General features: G+C 37.6%; 1 protein-coding gene across 4 annotated transcripts in view; it reads left to right on the top strand.

The window, feature by feature from the left end:
* Positions 1-13,110, top strand: part of Casd1 (CAS1 domain containing 1) — a 43,575-nt gene extending 30,465 nt beyond the window's left edge. For all 4 annotated transcript variants that reach the window (XM_057778064.1, XM_057778055.1, XM_057778082.1 and 1 more), the window contains 7 exons: positions 22-178; positions 1,384-1,463; positions 3,750-3,851; positions 5,360-5,500; positions 6,023-6,100; positions 10,724-10,816; positions 11,658-13,110. In XM_057778064.1, coding sequence (XP_057634047.1) covers positions 22-178; positions 1,384-1,463; positions 3,750-3,851; positions 5,360-5,500; positions 6,023-6,100; positions 10,724-10,816; positions 11,658-11,915 — 909 coding nt within the window. In that variant the 3' untranslated portion in view covers positions 11,916-13,110. The remainder of the gene's footprint in view (positions 1-21; positions 179-1,383; positions 1,464-3,749; positions 3,852-5,359; positions 5,501-6,022; positions 6,101-10,723; positions 10,817-11,657) is intronic.
* The last annotated feature ends 4,199 nt before the right edge of the window (positions 13,111-17,309 follow it).

Here is a 17,309-nt window from a genome sequence, read left to right as displayed (position 1 = left end):
TTTTCTTCTCCATTTTCATAGGTCTTATTTCGTCTCAATTTCCTGGTTGTGGTGTTATGTATCGTAATGGATCGACCTTATCAATTCTATTACTTTGTCCCCTTGGTCACCGTGTGGTTCATGGTCATATATGTCACGTTAGCACTGTGGCCACAAATAATCCAAAAAAAGGCAAATGGTAAATAGACTGTCTTACTAATGTTAATAAATATGTTCTTTCAGTGTACTGCATTTCCTATTACTGGTAAAGGCTGTTTTTTATTGAAGACTGTAGATCATTAAACTTATGTGTGTTTTTAGCATTTTTGTTTTAAAACTATTTCTAAAATAATACAGGCAGGTAGCTCGTGGTAGGATATAACTAGTTTACATTTCTATTGTGTATTTTCCTCTCAATAGTAAGGCAGTTTTCAAACAGAGTGGCGGGGAGTGTAAGGGAGGCAGAGCAGTCACCTGGGGCTGTGGACTCTTCCGTTGTGCTTCAATACTGGTAACCCTGTTTTGTGTGGTTTCTTACATATGTGGACAGTTTGAGCAAACATTTACTTGCAAAAGCCTCGTATGTCAAAGTTTATAGTTTGTCTTCTACACAACTGTTGAGGAATTATCATCAACCTATTGTACATGTAAAGGACCCAGTTACTTCCCTGTAAGATTGTCATTTCCCCCTCTCACAGACTCTTACTGATCTTGTTCAAGTAAGGCACAGGTGTTTCCCTAGTTCTTCCCAGGATCAGATCATTCAAGGGTAATCTTCTGTTCCTTTAATAAAGACTTTTTTAATATTAAATCTGTATCTGACTTCCAACTGAAATATTTTCTCATTGACTTCTGTTTCAGTGGAACCGTCTTAAAATTCATAAGTGTCTTCGGACACTCTGTAGATTTAGAGTGCAATTTCCCTACAAAACTTAAGCCATTTATGAAAATGAATAAACGTGAACATGTACTTTGAAGTATGCATATCTTTTATGGTTAATCCTAGTCCATTAGGGAGCTTATACTTCTTGGAACTTTATGATTAAGCAGAGTTCCTTAAGCTAGTATTTAACATGGGTTTGAGCATTGTGTTGAACATAGTTTTATGCCCTGTTGAAACATCCAATAGCGAATGGATGTAAAAGCATCCAAGAGGCACCTCTAAGCATGTATCTATAGCAGACATGTGGCAGGTGTGTGCGCAGCCAGCCACACACTGCAGCCCCGTTCCTCACAACAATCCTCCTCCGCTGATTCCCTTTGCTCTACCTTTGATTGATGCCCCTAAAAACATTTATATATACTATATGCAAGGGTTATTTTGAGGAACATTCAGGATACAAAAACATTAAAGTTTGTTAACAGAAATTTATATTGTTTTGTATGTTGCATATTTTCTTTTAGGAAATTGTTTGTGGCATCTCGGCTTGCTGTTGAAACTAGCTTTTTTGCTGCTGTGCATCTGCTTCTTGGCATATTCTCAGGTTTGTATGATCTTCTCAGTGTGTAGATTTAGAGTTTACATCTACTAAAGTGTGTGAACAGGGTTAGAGCCTTTCTTAAGCTTTGTTTTTAATGATTGGAATAAAAGTGTCACTCTGTGTCTGACTGCTCAGGGAAGTTCTTTTGAGACCCCACCTACTTTGTTACTACTGTTTTTGTTTTAAGAGCAATTTTAAGCTCTTCCTCTGGCAATTGTTCAAGGTCCATTTTACTTGACTTTGATCCATCAAATGTTTATTGAATGCCTCTTCTGAGACATACTCTACACGATGATTCTCTTGACGGAATATGCAGCTTAGTTTGTGCATTCTTCATTGTACCACACTGCAACTGGATTTTTCTGTAAATGAACAAATTAAGTTTGAGACAGTTAATAAAATGAACTTGGGTGTAGAGGGTTTGCTATGTTTTGTGTATTTAATTTAAAAAATTTTGGTCATTTTTATACATCTGACTTTATAGCCTTTATTTTGATGGTTTAGATTTTCTGTAGATTCAGCAGAATGGCAGTGATTTCTGCTGGTTATATCCTTCAGGCAGACATTTTATTTGGGCAGCATGATACTCAGAATAAAATATCTTAATTTGAATGTCTATAGTTTTGACATAAGCTGCAGTTGACTCACGGTGCTAGGTTTTGCATAAAGCTATGTTAAGTGCAAATTCCCATTAGATGTGTTTGTTATGTGTGGAGTGGTCTGTGAGCTAGTTCTGCAGAGCCTTTGGGGCTGGGGTTGGAGCAGGGTTGTTAGGCCTTTTATTCATACTGTCATACTTAGAAGCATTTAAGACATTTTTTTTTTTTGGCATGGCATCCAGTTTTCTTTTCCACGTGAGATAAATAAAATAATAAAACAATGGGGAAATGCATAAAGAAATAGGTACCAACAAATACCCAGTATTCTATATGTACGTTCAAATGGGAAAAAAAGGAAGCTGACCCGTTATTAAATAGTGAGAGTAATGAAACCTCCCCAGCTCTGGGTCAGTGTTGACTCCGGAACAAGATAAAAAAAAAAAAAGATACAGTCCTGGTCAGCCCACTGTCTTCACAAAATGTCAGTACCCAATAAAACTTCTTTATTGGTGATATACTAAATAATAAATTTCAATTTATTTGTAAAATTTTAATTTACAAATGCATTTGTATATAGATATTCTTCTTACATGAGGTGGCCAAGATCATATGTTTATATTTAGTATGTTATGTTATTTATCTGCTCATATCTATACATGTGTTTATATATATGCATAATCCAGGAGGCTTTATTTATCAACTTTTGGTAAGAATGAACCAACATTGTCTACAGAGTAGATTTTGATACAACTCTGTTTTATATGCAGTTGAAGTTGTGCTTAAGATGGAAACAGTTGCATTTTGTTAAAGTAAAGAAATTCTTCATGTTTTTCTTTGGGTTTTAGTAATTATTTTTCAGTAATCATTTTTTGTGCTGTTGCAGTAGGTCTAGTAAAAGGACATTCCTTAGTAGAGGGTGCTGGCATTCTTTAGTCAATACTGAGGATTTGTTCTCTTTGAAGGGCTTCATTAGTGTGCAGGAATGTACCTAAAGACTTTTGCCCCTTCAGTCCCAAATTTTCCTGGCTGTCAGATTAATAAGAGGGTGCCATTCAATAACTGGACAGAGTAAAACTTGAGACTGTGTTTCAAAGGTGGTAATAGCATTGGGATAACTGACGGAGTGAGTAATCCAGGGGACTGTTTCAGTTCTAACCGTTAGAAATAATTAAGGACAGCTAGAGGAAAATAAATTATATTTTCACTTTAACCATTCTTTTGGTTATTCATATCATATTGGCTAAAACATTTTGTATTTTTGTGTCTGACAAGTAAATATGAGCATTTTTGTGTATTAAATCCTAACTCCCCAATAAAATGGTTTTCTAGCCGGGCGGTGGTGGCGCACGCCTTTAATCCCAGCACTCGGGAGGCAGAGGCAGGCGGATCTCTGTGAGTTCGAGACCAGCCTGGTCTACAAAGGGAGTTCCAGGACAGGCTCCAAAGCTACAGAGAAACCCTGTGAAGGACAAATAAATTTGGAACTAATTAAATAATATTTATTTGTCATAGCTAAAGTAAATTTATTAAGTGAATTTCAAATGAAGCCATATTTTAAAAATAAATTGAACAGAAGTTTAAAATGTACACGTGCTTTATGCAACTCTATCAACAAATCTGTATCTTTGAGTGAAATTGCAGAGCAGACATTGATTTGCATTGTCTTAACTGTCTGGATTCCTTTTTTTAGGGTGCATTTGAGAAGATCTTTTCTCTCTGGCCACTTTCCAAATGTTTTGAGCTGAATGGGAATGTGTATGAATGGTGGTTCAGATGGAGGTTAGACCGTTACGTATGTATCTACTTTATGATATCTTTCTGCCTCGAATGTTAGGAGCTTAGTTGTGCTTTTGTCTATTTCTGCTCAGTTTTAGAATAAAGAAACACGTTGAGAGTGAGTTAAAGCAGACCACACACATGCCCTTTTTCAGTACATGCGTGTAAAATATTTTCATTGTTGTCTGTAAAGTAGCCTTTGACTGACAGTTGTTCACATATATATACTCCAGCATCAGAACAGTATTCATTCCTGAGTTTCATGAAATGTTGATTTTGGGAAGTGTGTGTTAGAGAAAGACATACCCTGAGCTGCCAAGAGTTTTCAATCCACTCTCAAATCTAAGATTACTATTATACAAAGTTGTGCAATATAGATTGGTGAGAGACATGTAAAGCAGCAGCAGCAACAACAACGTACTGGCCTATTCCATGCCCTTAACCTGAAAAGAAAATGCAAACCATCTAGCAGAACACTCATCTATGGTAATCACTTTACCCTTTGCTTTTTTTTTTTCTATCTTTCACCATCTTTCAATATGTTTTCTTGATAACTATTCAGTGCCATGCTTGGTTCTAACATCTGTGTAGTTTATTGCACCTCTAAGCCACATACAAATACAATGTCCCTGCTGAAGTCTCTTTAATGCAATCTGCTTAGATGTGCTTATCTTCTTCTGTTTTGTCAACTAAAGCAGAACACGATAGCCTGGTTGACTCCTGAACAACAAAGCATACTTCTTATAGTTCCAGAGACTGCGAAATCCAAGTTCATGGTGATGGCAGATTTAGTGCTGGGTGAGGGCCATGGGCAGCCCTCACTAGGAATGTTCCCTGGGGTCTCTTAAAAGCACTAATCCCACTCATAAAGGTTGCACCCTTATGTCCTGACCGCTTTCCACATACTCACTTCAAATGCCAAACTCCACATAGGAATTCATTTTTGACATTCAAGAGGGTTTTATTATTTGGGGCATGGGGGTTGGAGGCAGCAGAGGAATGTAAAGACCCAGTCCATTTCGGAGACAAGTCACACTATGCCTAGTTATGTCTTTTTTTTTTTTGAAAGCTTTGTGCTTTCTGCTCCACCATGTTGGGTTCTGAGAGTAGTTTCATTTTAAGCTTAAGATTTAGCAGTGATGTTGCGGGGTTTGATTGAAGGAAGCTGTGTACAGTGTATTTCAATGTTTTGGAGACTGTATGGGCTTGGTATGTTTAAATTGTTGAGGTTAGGGGTGTAGGCCAGTGGAACAGATTGTGTTCCTCACGTAGAAGGCGCTGGGCTCAGTCTCCAACACTTCCCTCCCTGCTGCCTGGGCTGCTTGCTCCTGTTTGCATTTTGAGCAGTACTGGCTGTATTTGACTATCAAAGTTTGTTCTTACAGTTTAAGCTCTTCATGGCAACTTTAAAGTTGTCAGCTTCTGGCCCTCCTACTTCTATAAATACATTTTAAATAACCAGGCATTGTTGCTAGTGTTTGAGAAGTGACTGGTCAAAGCAACTTTCCCCTGTGTTGTTTGCAGGTGGTCTTCCACGGTATGCTGTTTGCTTTCATTTATCTGGCTTTGCAGAGACGACAAATACTTTCTGAAGGGAAGGGGGAACCTTTGTTTTCAAACAAAATTTCCAACTTTCTATTGTTTATTTCAGTAGTCTCTTTCTTGGTAAGTTTCAAAACGTAAGTTTCTAATTATCTAAATTATTAATTGATAGGGAAAATTGGCTTATAGAAAAACCTTAAAACAAAGAAATATAATCAACTGATTTAAATAAAAACTAAAATTTTTTTACTGTATTGTTTTGAATTGGATATAAGTTCTAAATATAATGTACATATATAAGTAAAGTATGGGCAGTAGCTGAGTCTAGTTAGATTGGAATTCAAAAGCTACGATCAGTTTAGGAAAACTTATATCATCTTCTCTGTGATGTGAAGAGCCAGCACTGTCTGGTGACGGCCGGATTACCAGATGCGTCAAATCTCTGTCCTGTCTCTTAAGCATGTTCTCATGCTTAGACAGTTGGTCCTCCTGAAACAAACGAATAAAGCCTACAGAAAGCTTCTAATGATTTTCTTTATCACATAGGGAGCTGCTATGTTGTGAAGCAGATAACCACTAAAACATTGTTTTGTGTCTTCTAAGGGTCAGCTGTTTTGTGATTTGACCTGTACCTTCTTGTTTTAGACCTATTCCATCTGGGCTAGCAGTTGTAAAAACAAAGCCGAGTGTAATGAGCTCCACCCTTCTGTTTCTGTGGTACAGGTAATTATCTTTTTTGATTTTTCTCTAGACAAATTTTTTTTTTTTATTTTTCTCTAGAGATTTTTCTCTATAGCCCATGCTGGCCTCAAACTCATGACCCTCTTGCCTCAGTCTCCCAGGTGATAAAATCATGGCTTTCACACTCCCCTCCCAAGAATTATCTTGATTTAGAGAACTTTTCACTTCAAAGTTTTTGTGCGAATATAGTCTTCAGAAGTGAAGAGATGAAAGTTCAAACCCCAGAAAATTCAGGGAAATTACCTAACCTCTGAATCTTATCTTCCTTTACAGTATTAGAGATATTAAAATCACTATCAAAGGCTTATTATATCTCATGTTTGAAAATTATACAGCCAAGAACTTGTAATTGGAAAATGTTAATTCCAGGACTAGGGCAATGGTTCAGTTGGTAAAATGTTTACCGTACAAAGCACAAAGATTTTTGAGTTCAGTCCCCAGCACCATGTAAAAGGTCAGATGTAGCAACATGTGCTTAAAATCCCAGCTCTGGGCAGCAGAGGCTAGTGGATCCCTGGGGCTTATAGGCCAGCATGTCTAACCAAATTGGTGAGCTCCATGTTTGGTGAGAGACATATCTCATAAGAAGAAAATGAAGAGCAATTGAGCAACACACCCAGTTTCAACCTCTTTCCCATACACATACATATTCATATTTGCAAACATGCACATCATACACAAAACATTTTAATTCTCTGCTCATAACTGCTTTTATTAATATTTACTTGAATTTATTTAATTTTATTTATTAGTTGCCTACTGTGCTAAATACCTTATTGATAATTAATGGTTCAGTATTAAATAAGATGACACCCTTCCTCAAGAAATGTATGGTTTGATGGAGATGTGGATCAGTAAACATTGATTCATTTATTTAGCAATGTTTTATATTCATTTAATAAAATCTTTTGATTCTGCATTTTAGATATTCCAGTGATGACAAGATCCAGCACATTTTCTACTCTTATGGAGGGGATAATATTCTGTAACAAATTATGTTATATTATATGTATATATAATTAATAATGAGTAGAAGTATCTCATACTTTATGAGAATTTAATAGAGGGTGGTATATGACATAGCTGGAAGACAAACAAATGGGGTCAGGGATCATGGATCATTTCCCTGAAAATAGACGGAACAAACAGCTAGGCGGGCCCTCTAATGAGAGGGAACATGGCACAGTGAAGGGACTTAAAACAGGCCATTGGGCCTGGAACTCAGAGACCCAAGATGTAGAAACGTGGGGAATAGTGCCTATAAGGGGAGCAGAGGCTGGTGAAGACTCAAGCCGGCTCTACAAAGCAAATGATCAGTTGCAGGTCATCATAGGGCATGATCATCAGTGTGGGGACAGTAGGTATAGATTGCTTTGAAAGTGTGGGCGTTCTTCCTAACCTTCACTGATGTAAGGGCAAGGTTTTTGAAGGAAATCGTCTTAAACTTTGAAGAATAAGTAGTCTAGCACAGAGGGGCATGGAGAGTTTTTGGAGTGTCTTCTCCTACATCCTGAGTGTTCTTCAGTGCAGGGACTGTTGGATTTATTCTCAGCTTCTGTGTATTATGTAGCACCAAATAGGTGAGAGATTCTCTAGGCATGATTGGTAATCAAGTTTCCAACGCTGTCTTTGAATGGCATTTCTATTGCTTCTGCAGACAAGAGGACTGCTTACCGATAGCTCTTTGTACAACTTATGAATGTCAGTGCTGTGACTCACTGGATGCGAGGGAACATTAACACTCATGATATACCAGGCAGAACACTTTAGAGAGAGAAATCAGAGAGTGGCTGCAAGCAGAATAACATCATCTCCTTCCTACTTAGCCGCCCCCTCATGCTTGTCTATCCAGTTACCTTTGTTGTGAGAGCCGAGCTTCTCCCTTGTAGGGTAGAAGAGTGAACTAGGAATATAAATTAAAGCAAATATTAGTTTTATTGACTGTTTCTTTTTAAGGATATTTGTTCCACACTGTAAATGTCAACAGCATCTAAGAAATTCAGATGCTATAGCAACATCCTTCTGACCAGACTGCATGCTTGTTCTTTAGATGTGGACAGAGGATATATGTATGTATCTCATGAGAAACTGGGAGAATGACAGATGACAGACAGAGAGATAAATAGATAATCATTAAGTACATTAAGTACATACATTACATACATGTCTGAGGGGATTATTTTAAGATTTTAGCCACATCAACAATTCCTAGTATTTGATTTAAAAATATTTCTCAGCCTAACTCATGAGAAGTCTTTCTTTCCTCATTTCTCTCTCTCTCCTCTGTCCTCCCTCTGTCTATTTCTCTGTCCTTCTCTCTCTACCTCCTTTCCTCTCATTCTGTACATATATATAGAGAGAGAGAATTTGTGTGAGTGTGTTATGAGAGAGAGAGAGAGAGAGAGAGAGAGAGAGAGAGAGAGAGAGAGAGAGAATGTGTGTTATTAGAGAGAGAGAGAGAATGTGTGTGTGTGGTCTGGCAGGCACCAGACAACTACATCACCATTGAGTGTAACCCCAGCCTGTGCCAATCTTTGAATCGGAGCTTTGTGGTTTTGCCCATCATCCTTGATAGGAATTTTCAGCTGTGACTAGCTATGGAACAGGTAATTAATCATAAAGAATGTATAAAAATGATTATAATAGCAAACAGGAAGTTTTAATGTTAACCCAAATTTAAACATTATATTCACTTGACATTAATAATGACTTTTCAGACTTCAACTGTGCTCTCCATGGTGATTATTTCATTGACTTTTCTATTTTCCTTATTTATCAAACATGATACAGTACAGCATTTCAGTAGGACAAAGGGATGTAGTAAATGTTGGGAATGGTGGATCCTAGATCTAAGGAGAGAAAGTGCTCTTCCCGGATGTCCATTTGTGCAGCCTAAGGGACTGCATGCATATGCATCCATATGTCCAATACTTTACATGACAGCTAGTTATAATGACACTTTACCTCTAAATGTGCAATGCTTATGCTGTTAACCGTGTAGAAAGCTTTTTTAAAGATCTCCAGTGAGTGCCTCAATAAACACCCATGCGTGTTTTCATATTAATGCTTATGTCTCCTTTTTAAAGCTCCTCCCCATTTGTGTTGCTGATGAAGCAGACCCAGTTAAGTGCCTTTTCTCAAGTCCTAGGCACAAACAGGCCCTGTTGGTAGTTCTCTGATGCTATTGCCCAAGTATCCTGCAGCTAAATGCGTGAGAGTTTCTTTTGGCCAGATTAGCCAAATACCTCCTTTCACTTCCTTATTCTTATCTCTCCAGAGAATTTCTGCATCCTTTGACAGAGGCATGGGATAAACATCACTCAGTAGGAGTTCTTTTCTGAAGTTTAAATGGATGTCCCAACCCTTTTATAAGAGTAAAATTTTGAGGGGTTGGAGAGATAGCTCAGTGGTTAAGAGCACTGCCTGCTGTTCCAAAGGTCCTGAGTTCAATTCCCAGCAACCACATGGTGGCTCACAACCATCTGTAGTAAAGTCTGGTGCCCCCTTCTTGCCTGAAGAACAATGTATATCTAATAAATAAATAAATCTTTAAAAGAAAGAGTAAATTTTGAAAATATAATGATGAAAATGTAATCTCTTTTTTTGAAAAAGCGTACTGTCTTGCTTCTTTTAAAGGAAGATGAATTTTAAGGATAGTACTTAATAAACGGTTGGTTATAGGATATGAGACTGTGATTTGGAAGTTTCAAAAATGCAAGGCTCTTCCCCCTTGCACATAAAAGATGCAGGAAAGGGTGTCAGCTAGAAGCCCCCAAACCGGAGATTGTTTTGGAGTAACAATCCAGAGAGAAAGCTACTGCGTGGGAATGTTGTGTGAGATGTCACCTGTCAGGCCTTGTGGAGGCCACCTGATGGTTTTCATGGCCCTGCTGCTCCCACACACATCCCTGGCAGAGCAGGAAGGATTGTATTCTCTGTACAAAATACTCAAGAAAACCAACCTAACGGAGGCAAGACGTGCTTTGCTTCATGGCTTAATAGGTTTCAGTGGAGTTTGTGGGCCTTAGCACTTCTGGACTGTGACGAGGCAGAGCACCATGGAATGAATGTGGTCTGTCAAAGTTGCTTGCCCCGGGGTGGCTAAGAAGCAGAAATAGAGAGGAAGGTTCAGGGACAAGGTTTACTCTTCATATCCTCATTGACCTACTTCCTCCATGCAGGCCCCAGCCATGAGCTCATCGGTGAGTCAGTCCATTTTAGGACTTCATATCCAAAGCACAGATAGGAATTTTGAATATGTAAAGAAAAAGAGTGGCTATGGACCTGGCAGATACTTTATGAATAGAGCAAAAGTACATCAACTCTCCATAGAGAATCTGGTAGTGGGGAGCAAAGGGTTAATATGTTTCTGTTATGCATAAAGTAAAACATTTCTGTCTTACATTACCTCAAACCATCATTACTCTTCAGTATACAGATCATGTGTTGAGAAACCCAGGTTGTATGCACTGTAACCAAAATATCCTGCCAATATTTATCAATTAAAACTATATGTCAAATTCAAGAATATAAACAATGAAGTCATCACTTTATTCTTTTAAATAAACATGCAATGATATTTACCTTTTTGATTTTCTCTTATAGATTGTAGCCTTCATTCTGATAAGGAACATCCCTGGATATGCCCGTTCTGTTTACAGTTCATTTTTTGCTTGGTTTGGAAAAATTTCACTAGAGGTTGGTACTCTAATATTTTGCTTTATCACAAATAATCAAGTGTACATGTACATGTGTGTGTGTGAATGGGCAAACCTGATGCACTCCTTTCAGATCAGAGTTATGTCCCGTGTATTTGAACATAAATTTGAACAATCATAAAGCATTTGGGATGCTTTTAAGTCTTATTTAACAGTAACTAGAGGTCAGTGACTATCAGAACATCTTCACATTGCTCTAAGCTTTTCAGTCCAACTAAGAAGTAAGAAGTAAGCAGAAAAGTATTAACCAGATAGAAATCAAGTTACACCAGGGAGATTTTGACTTTTTGTTTTTCTCCATAATTAAATACTGCTGGAATTCAGCTCTCTAATGTTTATTGTAGTAAATGTAAGGTTTATATGACTGGACACTGTTGGAAGAAATTCAGATTCATTACAGTCTGAGCTATAAAGATAAAATTATCTACAAAATCAATTTAAGCCATGGGGTGTGAAGCACACTCTGCAGATTCTGAATTTTGTTATTTGAAATAAAATGCTTTTACAGAATTCATATTACAGGTATACCAGATACTTCATAGAGTATATTTATAGAGTTACCTTCTTAAATAGGGCAGGCAAGTTTCTCCAAGCTCTCTGGTCAGGATCCTCTCATTTTCCGTTGTCTGCCTTAGAAGAGGGACTGTATAAAGCAACAAACTGCACATCAGGCTTCCGGGCCATTATGAGAACCCGATGGGTCAGAAAAGCCTCCCAGAGTAAAGCATCACCACATATTTAGATTAGGGACATTTGTGACTTGCTCACTAAAGCTCTGTGCACACCTAACGTCAAGTGTTTCTGCTCTGCTCTGTTTCCAGCTGTTTATCTGTCAGTATCACATCTGGCTGGCCGCAGACACGAGGGGCATTTTGGTACTCATCCCTGGAAACCCTACCCTCAACATCATTGTCAGCACTTTCATCTTTGTTTGTGTGGCCCATGAAATTTCTCAGATCACTACTGACCTAGCACAGGTCCTTATTCCTAAAGATAACCCGTCTCTCCTCAGAAGGCTGGCATGTACAGTTGCATTCTTTTGTGGACTACTCTTCTTATCCTCCGTTCAAGACAAATGAAGACTCTCGGCTCCTAAGATCCTGACACCAAACTCTTTGGGCTTACTTTGCAACTGCCTGGAGGGGAAATCATCTGTCTGGAAATATTAATGACTCTGTAAATATAAACATTTGACAAGGGGATAGTTTTGTGACGTCTGTTCACTTCGTGTGGTTGTACATCTCAGCGCTGCATATATCCAGTGTGAAATGCACAACAACAGTGAACCAGGATGCATCCGACAGGAATGCATGTAGGAAAGACTTTTCTACTGGACCTGTGTCTCCGTTCATAGGTGATTATAGTTGACATATGAAGGCAGGGAAATGATCGATCTTCCAGTAAACATATATGTAATTTAATTAGCTTAGTGATGCCACTGAGTGTTTGATCTTCCCTAAATTTGTAGTAATTGTCCCATCTGTGTCTGCTCATGGAACTACTTCTCTGAGAACTTAGTACTGAAATGGCCTGCAGGGTTCCTTTCTGTCATACGTGCAATGATGTGCAGTGAGAGTCAGCATGTCGTTAACTCGTTTGTATTCATATCTGCTGTGTATTTCAGATGTGACTTTTTTCCTAGCTGTAGTTGGTCTTCAGGTGTGTAAACCTAAAGCTTTGTACATTTTGCCCTTCACAGAGTTGTTCTAAATCTTGGTGACAAGGTTTGATCATTGTGGATGCCATCATTATTTTTAAAAAGGCCAAGTGTTCCTTCCAATCCGAGATTCTTCTATTTCTTTTCCCTAAATTCTAACAAGATAGATAACAAGCTACCCTGTGTATCCACAAATGTTTGCTGGCCACTAATCAAGTATTGTATATTATTTCCAATCTCTGGAAAGCCCTTTATAGCCATTTGGTTACTGCCTATTATTCCCTTCTATTTTTTTAAATATTTATCAATCTGAACCTGTACAGCATAGTGAAGTTTCAAGTCCTTTGACTGAAATGTATGACCTAGAATTGTAAGTACAATAGTGACTTTGGATAATGAATGATTTGTTCAGTTGGTTTTTATAACCTAACTGTTAAACGTATACATTTATTTATCTCTTGTACAGATCTGATTATGATTTTTAATGTATGAAAGATTGCACTTGTTTGCTTTTCTCCTGTGTGTGGTAAGATGTATTTTCCGTTCACAGTGTGTGACAGTAAGGAGTAATTTAAACAGTAAATAAACATTCAGTGGATGCTTATTTTTGTATTGGCAAAATAGCAAGTCTTGGGTGTGTTTTTTTTAAATGATTTTTATTTCAGTTATCCTCTTTACCAACCCCTTTATATGTAGGGATAAATCACCAAGTTCTAGCTGAGAGTGAATAATTTAGTTATTAGGGCTTGTGATGGTAATCTGTCTTCCAACCAGGAAATTTAAGAATTATGGTTTATTTCTATGTTTTATTTAAAAGTTTTATAATTCTCCAACCTTATATGCTATTGATACATTCCCACTAACTGAGAAATATTTATTTGACAGAAATGTGTTTCCCTGTTTCTCTGTTCTTCTGCCCTTCCTTAATCTTTTGACATTTCCCAGATAGACAATTGTAATGATTCATTGCTCTGCCTCCTAGACGGCAGCCTTGTAAGCAGAGACTCGTAGAGTTATAAATCAAAAACTTCCCAGCACTGTGCTCACATTACTCTTGCTCATGTAGCTTGCCAATGAGCAGAGTGCATTTTAATTTAGCTTGTACGTTTTATCACCTGAAGAAGTCTTGCTGATGGAGCAATTGAAAGAGAAAGATGACCAGTTCTTTCTGTGGTTTGCAGGCAACTATGTCTTTTAGTAATGATGCCCAAGAGAATGCCTGGTGCCGAAGTTTTTCTCTTCTATTTGAACTCAAGCCTAAAACTTAAGTGAAAAAGTATTATTTTTTCATGACATTTTTTTAAGTTGCAAGGCATTTTTAGATAGCACTATACATAAGAATATAATAAAAACATAATGGGTTTTTATATATATTTATACTTGAAATCCATCATATTTAACTTGGTTTAGCATGTCTTCTGGATAAGAGGGCATTGCAGCAGCTGCCACAAGGATGGCATCTGTGTTTGGTAAAGAAAGTGTTCTTTCTGCTTGGTATAGATGCTGACTTGCTGGGCATGTCAATCTTCATAAAACTGCTTCTGTATGCTAACAAATAGAGAGGACAGTTCTCAAACTCAAGTTGTCTCTAGTCAAAATCACATGCAGGAAACCATTCTGCCTCCAAGCTGCTTTGCTACTCAATTTTCCATGTCCGCCCCGCTTCTTGTGGCAAATCTTGCCCTTCTGTCCAAGCACATTGCCCATCTCCCTGTATTAGAATGGATTGTTTGTTTTTGTGAGTTAATAAATGATATTGATATGCCACTATTCCATCACAGCATAACACTACAATTTCTTTAATGGATACATTTTTTCCTCCATAAATTCTTTATTTTTCTCAAGGCTAGGAAGCTTTTAGATGTGATAAAGTTAACTTTAATAATAAGCATATCAGTATTTTCAACTTTTACAAATATTTTATAAGTAGATGGTTAGATAGATAGTGATGATTAGGTAGATAGGTGGATAGATGCATAGATGGAGGGAGGGAGGACAGAACTTCATGTGATCGACACTAAATAAGAGTTAATATTATCACAGGTTCTTGCAGTTTTCTCAGAGAGAACCCCTTCTCCCCATCTTTGAAAGCTAGTATTTTTGTCAGTTTAGGAAATGTTAGAAAAACTAAATTGACATTTTTATGTTAAATGTTAAATTGCATATTAATATACTAATATTTTTGACATACAGAAATAGATATTTCCTGTTGTCCAACTTAACATCTTCCATTGTTTTTAAGAATCTAGATGGGTTCTAGTTACCTATTTTATATTTATAATTAATTATTCCAGAATTTATAAGTTTGGTCATATTTTGGGTAGTTTTGTAAGGATTGGTAGAAACTTTAGACATTAATTTTTTAAAAGCAGTGGTAAATATTTGTATTCAACAAAATTTATCGTAGTGTTATGTGTGATCGGAATTAAAAATACTCTTAAGTTCCCTAGAAAAACCATGAAACAGTATAGAACTATTTTTCAAAAGAAATAAGGCTATTTATTATAAAATCCTTAATTGGATTAATTAGTAACCTACTTAAATTTTGAAAAGTAAAAATGGGACAAATAAACATTTTAAAAAGAAGCTTGGGGCTGGTAAGATGAGTCAGTAGGTGAGGGGCTTGCTGCCATGTCTGGGGTCCCAAGTGGTAGGACAGAATTTTCACAAGTCTTCCTCTGTGCATGCAGGCGTGCACACACACACACACACACACACTAAACATAGAATAACTAAAAGAAAAATAGAAATAATTTTGTGATTATTTAGAAGTATATCATTTCAGGCAAAAATCTTTAAAACTATTTTTAAAAATCATCTATATTAGGATTTCAATTACTAATATCTAGTGGTGCTTGTATTTTAGAGAATTATCTAATAATAAAAATTGTTTACAAGTATTTTCTCATAAAATACTATTCAAAATACAGAAACTTTTTTAATTCTGAATTATTACAGATGGATGAATTATTTTAACTGCCATGGACAAACTGAGTCTTTAAACTCCACGCTGTCGCCATCTCTCAGATATAAATTCTAGCACCTGAAAAGCCATGCTTGTTGTTTTTTCTGCAGGTCGCCTTGTTCTCGTTCTTTTTGCTTGCCTACCTCTAAGTCGTTTAATAAGTGAAATGGAAACATCATCGTGAGACCAAATACTTTCTTTTCTTTAAACATTAACCATCGAGGCTCCATTACTTCATAGAAGTTGCAACTCTAGAGTGACAATGCCATTGCTTGTGAACATGGGGGCAGCGAATAAGAGAAAGCCATAGCCATTATCTAAGACAAGTAGGCCTTATTTCTCCCATGCTACAGCAAGATTCCTCTTGCTGTCTTGCACCCCCAGAACTGGGGCCTCACTTTTCTTACAGCCCAATCTGCTCTTGTCAGGATAAGCAAGGAGCCCCTTCCCGCTAAATCCCACTGTCACTGCTGTCCCTATCTTCCCCAGGCAGCTGCTGTCATAGCACCTCTGCCATTTCTGCTCTGTCTTCTTCCTATCTGAGGAGCCATTCCTCCAGTCTTGGTTTGGGGTCCTCTTCACATCTTTAGCATCTAAACTGCATTTCCCAAATCCCAGATCTGACCCCCATTCCCACTTCTCAATGTCCCTTACCCAATATCATGACTTAATATATCATCTCTATCCTAAGGACTATGAAGTTTATATTTTATCTGAACTCAAACTCACATATGCATTTGCTTTCTCTGTTCAACTACTTCAAAAAATGTATATATAACCATTAAAACGACGTGCAAAGCTTCCCTATTATTGGTCAAATAAAAACTGACCAATCAAACCTCCCAGTTGTTCCCCACCTGGGCAAATGGTAACCATATTTCTCTATAACAACAGAAATGGATGCACTTCTTTGATACCCTTACTCATATACACCATGGCTTACAGTCACAGTTCAGCTCGTTGTCACCACCTCCAAGATGCCCACTGACCCGAAACAGAGTCAAACCTGGGTTACTGCCTGTCTGTGATTTGTTTGGTTTTGTTTGTTGAGGGGTGGGGTGGATATGTGCACGTGTTTAGACACTACTAAGCACACGTGTAGAGAGCCCTCTACTCTCATTCCTCAAAAGCCTTTTGTTCTCTGTTTTGAGAGAAACTCAAAACTTTTCACTGAGCTGGAGTTCACCCATTAGGCTAGACTGGCCTGTCTCCACCTCCCCTCTGGCTGCGGCCATGGGCACACATCTCTACCTGTATTTGAAGTGTCTAGCTGACTCCCTAGAGCATATGTTTCTGAAGACAGCAAGTTTTCTTTTCATTCACTGATTCTCTTCTAACCACTGTACCCTTGCTTCTCTGAGCACATGGTCTGCTGACATCACCGCTCAGTCAACACTGCCAAGTCACACCTAGTACTAAACCTATTTTTGAGGTAAGAAAGTAGACGCTAAGAGAAAATGTTTCTCTTAGGGACAGAGACAAAGGGCTGAAGTGATACTTTAGTTGGCTTTTACAGTGTTAATTACAGTACTCTAACATTTTAAACAGGTAAGCAGTTTGTATTAGCATGGGGTTCTTTGAGTTCCCAATGGAAATTCCAGCTAGAACTGATCACAGCCTTTCCGGCAGTGTAGAGCGTCACCCCTCCCCTCACTACCATTCCCTCTCTGGTCATCGCCTTTGGTTGTTCCTTCTTAAAGTAGAAAATCTTTTCTTGGAACTTAAATATCCAAAACTATGAAAATACAAAAGAAAACTTTTTTAAAATATTGAATTTTTATGAAAGCCAAAAATACTCTTCAATGTTCAATCTGAGAAGTGTATGAACTTGCGAAATGAAATCAAAATGAA

This window comes from Chionomys nivalis, chromosome 1, assembly GCF_950005125.1.
Source record: "Chionomys nivalis chromosome 1, mChiNiv1.1, whole genome shotgun sequence".
Lineage (NCBI taxonomy): Eukaryota > Metazoa > Chordata > Mammalia > Rodentia > Cricetidae > Chionomys > Chionomys nivalis.
This window is presented reverse-complemented; position numbering and strand designations above follow the sequence as displayed.